This window comes from Filicampus tigris, chromosome 22 (genome assembly GCF_054856515.1).
Source record: "Filicampus tigris isolate MCC_2025a chromosome 22, RoL_Ftig_1.0, whole genome shotgun sequence".
In the NCBI taxonomy this organism is placed as follows: Eukaryota; Metazoa; Chordata; class Actinopteri; order Syngnathiformes; family Syngnathidae; genus Filicampus; species Filicampus tigris.
The window spans coordinates 8,964,182-8,975,871 of NC_141238.1; the positions used below are offsets into that span (position 1 = coordinate 8,964,182).

At 42.0% G+C, this 11,690-nt stretch overlaps 1 protein-coding gene across 2 annotated transcripts; it reads left to right on the forward strand.

Moving 5' to 3' along the window:
• The first annotated feature begins 419 nt into the window (after positions 1-419).
• LOC147126858 (uncharacterized) lies at positions 420-11,365 on the forward strand. Of its 2 annotated transcripts, none has more exons than XM_086022136.1 (3): positions 420-837; positions 4,282-4,518; positions 8,631-11,365. In XM_086022136.1, exons 1-3 carry the CDS (start codon positions 714-716, stop codon positions 9,704-9,706), a joined length of 1,437 nt encoding a protein of 478 aa, XP_085878262.1. In that variant the 5' UTR covers positions 420-713; the 3' UTR covers positions 9,707-11,365. The 2 variants fall into 2 exon arrangements, with proteins under 2 accessions (XP_085878262.1, XP_085878263.1); XM_086022137.1 differs by having other exon boundaries at positions 4,282-4,535; positions 8,631-8,777.
• Positions 11,366-11,690: the final 325 nt, after the last annotated feature.

Genomic DNA, 11,690 nt, shown 5'->3' on the forward strand with positions numbered 1-11,690 from the left:
AAAAAACATCAATTAAATATTGAGATATTTGAATTAATATATTAAGTGTTGAAACATATAAATTATTTTTAGATAATAGAATAAATCTTGAAATAAACAGTGAACTATTCCCCTCAAAATATGAAATATGCCCCAAACCTTTGGGACACCGGAGCCTCACAGTTCCCCAGCAAGTCCGTCATTCAAGCAGCAGCCACGGTTGCCGACGGGCAGTCATTTTGAAATGTTTCAACAATTCTATTACAACCAGCAAAACTAATAAAATGTATCATGGCGTGGTTCAATTTGCAGGTAAATGGTTACATCTATAGGTGACTTGATGAAAGTGCTCCACACACGCTTCGCCGCCTGAGCAAATTTCCAGCAGCCAATCATATCACAGCGGGGCGTGTCCTGTATGACTTCCGCCACACGTCTTCTGTGCACGGTTTTTTGATCCGTAACAAAACAAGCTCCGCTGAATCTTTTTTTCCGATTTAGTGCTGAAGTTACCCAATGCAGCCTCCACACAGGACGTCCATCACTACTTTAAAGGACCACGACCTATCATTTATCAAGTCTTTGTGTCCGGATGAACTCGTCTCAGCACTCCGATGCTTCTCCGCCTTGTTATCTTATTTTAGCTTAGCTTAGCTTGCTAACAAAGAGAAGCACACGACTAATCGTCAAACAGCGCTCAAGAAGTGCGCATTTGTTGCGATTGTCGTGTGGAGATGTGTGCAATGGCGACAACAAAGTACGAGGAGGAACTTTGTGGAATAAAAGAAGAGAACGAGCAACATCTTCAACTGCTGGGCGAAGTTTGCAAGCAGCCTCGTGTTGTGCTAGACGGAGCAGGTTTGTATACTTAACTGAATATTTAACATATGCCATTTTTTTAGCTTTATATCTTGTTCAATCCATTCCAGTGATGAAACGGGACTGCATAAAAAAGCAATTTTTTCGGACCACACAGGTGCAGGAGGAGATTCACCTCCATTGACGAAAAGTACCCTCTGCCTTGTTAACATTGACAGAGGATGAGGAAAAATGGTTGGGAGCTGTACCGTTAACATTGTGGTCACAAGGACCATCACATGTAGGTCTCATAAAGAGAGCATTGCCGGTTCAAATTAGGCCCACAACTGAATACAGGCCCTGTGTGCGTCAATACCCGTTAAAACCAGACGCACTCGAGGGAATAAGACCGCTGTTAAACGATTTACTAAAAGCAGAAGTGATTATAGAGTGTGGTAATTCTATGTGCAATTTTCCTTGTGTAACAAGCTCCCCCATCCACTGGTTGGAGGTGGATTCAGGACTTGCAGGCTGTCAATGCAGCAGTCCTCCAACGTGCGCCATGTGTGCCTGATCCACATACAACATGGGTGTCAAAGTCAAATGGACGGAGGGCCAAATAAAAAAAATAATTGTGACATGCCGAGGGCCGGACCGATAGAATGTTCTTTGAAATGTTTTAAAATGTCCAGATTCGCGCCTGCTGATGATGTCACACTTTATATATATGTAATATATTTCTTTGCCTCTGTTTGTCACCCCCCCCCCCCTGGCTGTTGTGTTTTTATCTTCAGAGTTACTAAATAAAAAATAAAATAAAGTACATTACTGCTACTTTTGCGAGGCAGCTTGTACGTCACTTCTGTTTGCGTTTCTCCTGCCAAACTTGAAACAATTTCCTGGTTGACTCGGGCTGCAAGATTGTATGAACTGTACATAATGTGAAGTAAAACGGAGAGGATCATATGATTGGTATGATGTCTCCAGCTGACCCTATTTTAGAGTGGCAAGGTATGAATGTGGGTGCTCCTGTCAGAAAACACAGGCCCGTATTCCACTTGACACGTCTATTTATTGTGGTCTGCAACAACACAGACAAAGAATAACCTGGCAACATCATCCAATGCATATCCATTAGTTAACAATATGCCTAAACATTACAATTCACTGTATTGAAAATTAAACAGCCAAACAAAACATACAATACAGATTCACACGTTTCATCACTAGAATAGTTAGCATACTATCCGAAATAACTAACTAGTGTTCATCAACGTGACATCACTCACAAGAACATATCTAGGCTATTATGTACAGCAGTTACCTGACACGAACCTAAATGATTAAACCCATCTTTTAACATTTACACACAACAACAAACATGGTGAAACAAGGGAAATCTGCAACTACTGAGTTTGCTGGCACGAGCAAACTTCTAGCTAGCTGTGTCGAAGAAAAGAAAAGAAACCACATCTCTCGCTATCAACACTTAGCGATCGAGGAGCGTTCAATGCCTGCTCACAGTGTGGGACATCTCAACACTACATCGAAACTCAATGAATTTATCAAATGCCAACAATTACTAATAATAAAACGTAAGATTTCAACATGAAGTATTTCTTAATAAATTGTGTTTTACTCTAAATAACTTTTCACCACAATCCGAGCCTGGCCTTGACTTTGACATATGTGACATACACTATTAAATAATTTGAGGCCAGATGCTGCTATTTTCTACTGTGGTGGACATTAGTAATGCATTCTTCTCTGTCCCGGTGGCAGAGGACAGTCAATTCTGGTTTGCATTCACTTTTGGAGGGAAAAGGTAGACTTTTACTCGATTACCGCAGGGATGTTGTGAAAGTCCAACCATTTACTTCCAAGTAATGACAGCTAGCATGGCTAAATTTAACCCTCCAGGGGGAAGTCGAAGTCTAGTCTACCGTATTTTCCGGACTATAAGTCGCACCGGAGTACAAGTTGCACTAGCCATAAAGTGCATAATAAAAAGGAAAAAAAAACCACAAGTCGCACTGGAGTATAAGTCGCATTTTGGGAGGAAATTGTGCACTTAGTACACATCCACCGAACTACGATGCTACATGTAGCATACAAGAAAGTTGCGGTAAGATAACTTTAAACTCACCAAAACGGTTGTAGAAGATTAAATAAGTCTTTTATTTGTCCCCGACCATGTAGAAGTCTCCAAAAGTATTTATGTATTCGGTCGTAATTATGTCTTCATCTCCTTTGTGCTGAGCACACACACACACACACACACACACACACACACACACACACACACACACACACACACAGCCAAGGCACGGCAACTGCCTGTTTGTGGTTTATTATTGTTCAACCATCGCCTGTAAGTAACTTAGACAATTGTGTGTAATGAGCATGCAACATTTATATAGGAGCTGAATTGTGGCTGGTTGTACGTTGTTGTTGACTGAACATACTTATCTCTATCGCTAATGCTAATCGCGGTTGCTAATTGTTAGCATGTCTGCCTGTTTGTGGGTCTTGTTCAATCGTCTTCTGAAACCAACCTAGACAATTGTGTGTAATGACATTTATATACAAGCTGAATTGTGGATGATTGTAGGTTGTTGACTGAGCATACTAATAAGTATCGCTAATGCTAATCGCTATCGCTAATCGCTAGCATAGGCTCATCTTGTTCATGATTTTCAATTTTGTTTTGTTTCGACAATGATCTTCCAATTTTTTTGTGAAGAGAAAACTCTCTTACCGTGCTGACAGTTTCGGCTGTCACTTGCAGCCTTCCTCGGAGCCTGTCACTGAAGAGAGTTTCTCCGTCCTACCGTCCATCCCTCCCTCCCGATAATCGGCCCGGTCTATCTGTAGTGGTAGGCTTGCAACGAATGTTTTCTCTGAGGCACCGGACTGCATGCGCTTCAAAATGCACTCACTTCGAGATTCGGTTGTTGCATTCTATCAGTTCACCACAAGATGGCACTAAATTCTACACATTGGGCCCTTAATATTTATTCATCCATCCATTATCCAACCCGGTTATCCCAGCCGTCTTCGGGTAGTAGGCACGGTACGCCCTGAAATGGTTGCCAGCCAATTGCAGGGCACACAGAGACAAACATTCGCACTCACTCACACCTCGGGACAATTTGGAGTGTCCAATGAACCTACTACGCATGTTTTTGGAATGTGGGAGGAAACCGGAGTACCCCGAGAAAACCCAACCAATCACTCGGAGTGATCTTAAATGATACAGTGTAAAGACACAAATAATCAACTTCTGCATTATCTTATGAATATACGAAACCAATACCGCTTTTGATGGGGCCACCACTAAATAATGTGCAACGTCAGACCCTGCGCAAAGATGGGCTCCCCCCAAAAATGCATCAGTAAGTCGGTTTGCTAATGCCAAACAGTATGTTGTAATCTGAACTCGTCTGGCTGTCCGAATCACCTTCATTCCATAGATCAACCATGTGTATTTGACTTGTCTTGCAGACATCAGCGAAGATGTTCGTGCTGAGCCAGAGTGCGCTCACATTAAAGTGGAAGAGGAGAATGAGGAAGTCCGCCATTTCAAAGAGGAAGAGGAGCAGATGTCTCTTTACATCAAAAAAGAGGAGGAGTCAGAGGACCTTTGCATGAAAGAGGAGAGAGAAGACCCCCACTACATTAGAGAGGAGGATATGTGCAAGCTGCCATCGACTGGTGTCCCTTTGAAGAGTGAAGACGAAGGTAAAAATAAATGTGAGGTGAGCAGAGGGGCGAAGCCTCCAAGCAGCAGCTCATGTCAACGCATGACAACAGAAGATGATGGTGATCACTGCGCAGGACCGCTAGCAGACGGCCTTTTTAGCTACAAAATCTGAGAGTTGACGACATGTTGTCACGTTGCTCCCCATGATGATGACAAGTTTGTGGGTGATGACGACAAAAGACGGAAATGTTGTCAGTGTAGGATCACATTTGCTTTTAAAGGCGAAATCAACCCAAACACATTTTTTTCAAGAATATGTTCCCAGCAGGCCCACTAGTTGAAACATGGCATTCTGATAAATACTGTTTGTGGAATAAGAGTTAATCTACTCATTTTTAGCCATCTCTCGGCCATTTTGTCACTTCTGTCGACTGAAAATGACATCACAACTATTCAGGGCTCAGATAATGACCAATCACAGCTCAGCTTTAGAAAACAGGCGAGCTGTGATTGGTCGTTACCTGAGCCCTGGGTAGTCGTGATGTCATTTTCAGTCGGGCTGCCAAGATTAGTTGACTAATCACGATGACGTCGACGATCCAAATCGTCGACAATTAATTTAAGTCGACGAGTTGTTTATTTTTATATTTATTTATTTGGTGCAATGCTTTTCTTTTGAAACTGTCAAGGGCACACATGCTCAGTTGCGGTGATTCAGGTCATCCGTGATCACAGAAGCATTGTGGGTAGTGAGGCGGGGTGTCAAGGCTACCCGGTGTTAGCAACAGAGTCCTAAAGTTACGGCACATTTCATCCACAACTACTTACGATGCAAACTTACCTTCCGTGGCAGCAAGACGGGGATTCTCGATAATCGAGAAAGGAGCACGTGGCTAAAACCTTTTTTCATTTTTGACACGTTCAGTTGTGTCTGAAAGCTATCTGTAGCCCTAACCGGTGTGTGTTTGATGTACATTGACACAATGTCCTTTTTGCTACGCTAACATACTATAGTGTCTAATATGGATTAAGGTGGCATTAGTCAGTGAACTCACATTTTTAACAACCAAAACTGTGTGTATGCCGTGTTTGACATCGAAGCAGAAAGATCTCTCACGAAAGGAGTGATGCGTTCACGAACTGGGAAATTCCAGTACTCAAAGTAACAAAAAATAACATACAGTGTTTGCCACAAGCCCTCATTGGCATCACAAAACAATAAAACACATAAGTGTGTTGCAATATACTGTTATAGTACTAACAAAAAAAAAAAAAAATGTTCCGCCTAGTGGTGGGCGATATGGCAAAAATATCATGAATAAAATCACACTCATTTTATCATGATTCTTTTTTTACATGTTTTTTTTGGACTAATTTGCACATTTTTGACCAGTTTCCTCATGTTAAACATAAAACATTTAAAATGTAAATAAAACCCAAGAAGAACACATTTTTGACCATTTTCCTCATGTTAAACATGAAACATATTTAAAATGTACATAAACCAGAGAAGAAAAAAAATGACATTTTAAGCCAGGTAAGCTTTCTGAACACGCAGCTGGGCAACGCGTCATTCTATGGCTCGGCGTCGGCCGAATGAGCCAACCGGGCCGGCCTGGCCCGAGCAGGATCAGCGACCCCGCGATGGGCGACCGCTGCCACCGCGGCGGCTGCTGGGGAAATCCGTGGGAAGGGCCGGGCGCACGCTCAGAGAAGCCGACCCCGCAGCCCGCGCTTGCCATCCGGTACGAAGTGAACGGAGGGGCTGACCGAAAGGACCACGGCAGCCCGAGTGGGGGCGAGCTTCCGTGCTATTGCGACACAGCTTCGGCTGCAGGAGCCCGAGGCGCACACTTTTTAAAAAAAAAAAAATCGGTTGTACTTCGTTTGTAGCTCATGGGCGCGGCTAACTAGGGAGTCGACGAGCAGTCTGCACTCGGCAGAGCAGGGAGGGAGGGGCGCACGGGGCAGGCTTCGGCAGTGTGTGCGGGAGCAGCAGACCATTAGGAGCAGACGTTGGCAAAGCGCTGTTGGTATCGAAGTCAGTGGTTTGGTATCAGTAATATCGATACCGCAGCAAGCTAGTATTGTATCCGTTCAAAAATATTTAGTAACGAGTAAGTACCGAAGTATCGATATTTTTGACAAGCCTAGTATGGACCTACTTTTCCAGGCGTAGTTATTTGCCCTGTGATTTCCTCAGTACACCGCGACATGCACGGACTGATATAATTTCAAGTGTTATCAGTGATTCAACTAGTCTGTGAATGAATGCAGTTTACGCAATAAAAAGAAGCTGAGCTCCGAGACTTCTCCAAGTTATAATGTTGTGAAAGACACAACAACCCAGCTGCGTGTACTTACTTCCATTGCGAGCCATGGGGTTGCTTTTGTTGTATTGTATAATTATTTGGGTCCGACAGACGACAAGTCTGCAAGCATTCAAGTTACTTATTTTCCACACTCCCCTCCTTCACACTTCCCGGCCTTCAAAATAAAAGCATGCCAGCAAACCACTACACAGCAGGCTTGCTACGGTGTATTTCCGGAAGTAGGGAAGTGCATGATGTGCCAGTGTCATACTTGAGTGCTGCGCGCAGCTTGATTTTCCTCCCGGACACAATTTGTTTTGAAAGAAGCCTAAAAAGAAGCCTTTCCGAGTAGGCTGAGATGAAATTTGGCGGCCTCGCGAACACGTCACACGCATGAGGGCCGATTAGTGGGCCGGACTAAAATCCACTTCCGGCCAAGCCATTTTTAAAAATTTGTCACCCCCCACCCCACCGCCCCAAAAATGGGCATCTGGCCGGGCCGGAGGGACCCTCCGGTCCGGCCCAGGGACGGGCTCCCCAGCTCTAGTTGTAACAAATGTCTGTAACTTCTCCTATAACAAAAAAAATATCAAAACATAAACATAAATGTTGCGCTTTAGCGCTAAAGCGCCTGCAGAGGGAGGCAAAACATCATAAATGCAAGTCAGCACTAACAAGCCATGACAGTAATGTGTTAATAATTTCACATATAAGTCGCTCCGGAGTATAAGTCGCACCCCCGGCCAAACTATGAAAAAAAAAAAGTGACTTATAGTCCGGAAAATACGGTACTAAAAGAACATTTGGGATGTGACAGGTGCTGCAGTACCGAATAATTACTGCTGTGCAAGTGATAAAGAGTCATCAAAAAGTACAGTCAATGTCAACGAAGTCTTCTAGACCTTACTTAAAAAAATAATTAAAAAAAAAAAAAAAAAGATGGTTAACTTACAATGGCGAAGTCATAGGCAGCATCTAGGACTTGGTAAGCTTGGGAAGGGGTCACATGATGTTGGAACAACATAAAAGTCTGCAACATACATGGTCTTTGACTCTTTCGACTTATAGTCCGTAAAATACTGTAAATAAAATTTGATTTGATTTTAAAGCAAATGGTATTTTCTGGTCTTGTCAAGCCATTTGCCACTCTGATTATTTTTACTTTGCACGTGAGTAGACTGTTGATTCAAAGCAGCAGCCAGCTGGCACACATTTTTCAGCTAACACTGTACAAACATACATGTTTTGATTGCCATTGGACAAGCTCACGCCACCCTGCAGCTGCAAGGTTGGCTCTATTTTTTATGACATTGGAGCCTTATTTTATATACTGGGCAATTTTTGGATACTTTCATTTTTGCCAGTCTTGTTAACATTGCTATTCTGTTGTCAAATTTAGAAGATCATTTGTTTTCACTTTACAGGGACTTGAGTAATTGAGTAAATTATGCATTTGAAGCTATAATATAAATTTTTGACATTGCGAAACTTTGATTTTAGTGAGGTTAGGACACCGATATAGCCATGAATGCAGTCGAACTAAAGATTTCTTGAAGACGCTTGAAAAATACACCATGAAGACACTCTAATATGAAATAGTCATTAAAACCTACTGAATTTATATCTTGGGTATATGAGGCCAGTGCCACTTCCACTACTCAACAGGTGCAACTCTTTCCACATGTAACCAACAATAGGCTCCATATCAAAAATCCATCAGTAAGTGAATTGGCTAATGCCAAACAGTAAGTCGTAATGTTAAGTCCTCTGCCTCTCCTAATAACCTTTGTTATGAATGAGAACCATAATACCATGTGTGTTTGTCTTGTGTCTTGCAGACATCAGTGAAGATGTTCGTATTGAGCGACAGGAGCCAAAGCTCCCTCACATTAAAGAGGAAGAGAAGGACGAAGAGGTGCCGCAGTCCTTTAACATTAAAATAGAGGAGGAGCCACAGCACCTATGCGTAGATGAGGAGGGACAGGAGGCCCCCTACATCAGAAAGGAGGAGGAGGATATCTGCAAGTTGCCATCGACTGGTGTCCCATTCAAAAGTGAAGATGAAGGTCAAAGTGAAACGAGCAGAGGGGCGGAGCCTCCAGGCAGCAGCTCATGTCAACACTTAGCAGAAAGCGATGGAGACCGATGTAAAGGATCACGAGCATACAGCCTCTTCGCGCCACTATCGGATAGTGACGACTCGTCACACGCTCCTCACGCTGTTGCCGTTGAAGATGAGTCTGTTGGTAATATGACATGTCACACTGACAACAAACGCTGGAAATGTTCTCAGTGTAGTAAAACATTTGCATTCAAGAAAGGTTTGAAACAACACATGAAGATACACACTGGTGAGAAACCTTTTGCCTGCTCACTTTGTACTAAAAGATTCTCTTGCAAAGGAACTCTGTTACGGCACACAAGAACCCACACTGGTGAGAAACCTTTTGCCTGCTCAGTCTGTGGTCAAAGATTCTCTCAGAAGGGAAGCTTAATAAGTCACACAAGAATCCACACTGGTGAGAAACCTTTTGCCTGCTCAGTTTGTGGCCAAGCATTCTCTCACAAAGGACACTTAATAAGTCATACAAGAATCCACACTGGTGAGAAACCTTTTGCATGTTCAGATTGTGGCCAAAGATTCAGTCGGAATCAACTTTTAAAAACACACACAAGAACACACACTGGTGAGAAACCTTTTCCCTGCTCAGTCTGTAGTAAAAGATTCTCTGAGAAGGGAGACTTAAAAAAACACACAAATACACACACTGGAAAGAAACCTTTTGCGTGCTCAATTTGTGACAAAAGATTCTCTCGTAAGGGAAGCTTAAAACGCCACACAAGAACCCACACTGGAGAGAAACCTTTTGTCTTGTCAAATGTGATGATTTGGTGCAACAAAAAGACGATGTAGCAAGAGCGCAAAAGGTGTAACGGCAGTGCCATGAAAGGTGATGTGATTTGATTCTCATTGATGGGTTAAGTCCCCGGCAGAATGTGCCACAAATCGCAAAACCGAATTACAGAAATTGTAATTCCAATTTGAGCCACTAGAGTTTGCCACACCAGATTTGAATTAGACATGAACTATTTAGCTCCGCATAGTCTTACACAACCTTACACTCCTTCTACAGTCTGCTTCCTTCCAATAAGTCACGTATTGATGCTGAAGATATACTCAGTAACAGCACTTTATATTACCGGTACTCTTTTGGAAGTAGTGTGAACCCATGATCATATACTCACAAAGCTGGGCACTTGACCCCATTTTGCCGGTCTGGCCTTGACCTGGGTACCCTTCCGGCCTTGACCCTCCGCCCATATTCATAAAACTTATAACGACGCGGGAGTATAAAGAGGCCGAAAGAAGCCTTTTGCCGAGTAGGCTGAGATGAAATTTGGCCGCTCGTGACCACGTCACACGCACGAGGGCCAATTGGTGGGCCGGACTAAAATCCACTTCTGGCCTTGCTTAGTCGAGCCCTTTTTGAAAAGTTGTCAGCCCCCACGCCCCGCCCAAAAGTGGGCGTCCGGTCGGTCCGGCCCCGGGATGAACTGCCCAGCTCTGCTAATGAAATATAATAAAATCGGAGTCCAGGGCATGATCTTTGCGCGCATGCGCAGCAGGTCGCTACTTACGAAATTAATTGGTTCTGGAAGAAATTTCTTCCATTCCAAGCCCCCAAAATTTTCAAGGGGATCTGGCCGGAGGAGGGGTAATCTCAGACAGGGGTATTGTTGGACCGGAAAGGGTATTCTCAGAAAGGAAGTGATGGTGGTCGTAAAGATTTGTGGTCATAAATATTTGCAAATAAAAGCGTTTACATTTTCAACATGAAGTGATGGTAGTAAAAATTTGAAAATAAAGTGATGAAAATAAAAAAGATTACATTGTCACAACAACATGTAAAACGCACATTAACGCCGCTTACTTTTGGCCCCCCTCTTTTCTGAAGATCAGGCAGCGTATAAGCGTGACAGTAACGTGATTATGTTGTATTGTATTGTATTGTATTTTATATGGTTATGTATGCTATTTTTAACTATAGTATAGAAATTTAGAAAAGCCTTTGCAACATCGACGTGTTGACATTGTACTGTTTCTACTTATAATACTCAATATTTCCACTTATAATTTCTAAAAAATAATGTCATGATGTTGCATTATAAGAAGAAACTTATATTTATATAAAATGTCCTATAATATTTGTATACCTGTATAAGAATGTTATGACCAGTAACTGTTTGTAATATTCATGTTATAGTTGTTAAATATCTACATAATTAGAAAGTATTGTATAATTGTATTAATCATAGTTTATTTTTATTTATGTATTTTTTCAATACTGTACAGAATATCAGATGAAAAGTAGGATCTTATGTAAGGGGTATATAGGACTAGATATTAGTTTATACGTACCTCATACCCCCTTTCGAGCAAGTGATAGTCTGATTTGCCTTGCCATATGTTTAATTTTTTCTTCTTTTGTTTGACCTATAGAAAAATGTTATGTGTATCTCAATTTTAATTTGAATATTATTTTATTTACATGCACGAAATAAAGACAATCAATCAATAGTGGCTGCTACATAAAAGATAAAAACCATTGCATATAAAATCGTAACGTATGAGTCAACCGTTTGCTAGATGCATTTTGCACTGCAGCGTTTGTCTTATAATGTGTCTTATAATGTAATTAACGCTGACACAAGACTGAACCACTACTTCCTATGTATACATTATGCTGCAGCATAATGTTCTTGTCTTTGATACCGGTACTTTACCTTGTAGGTCCAACATCATTTGCCATGGTTAATGATTACAAAAACTGTATTCTGTTTGTACTCAACTCTGTGTACAATTGACTGTTCGAAAAGACACATTCAAAAATTCAAAA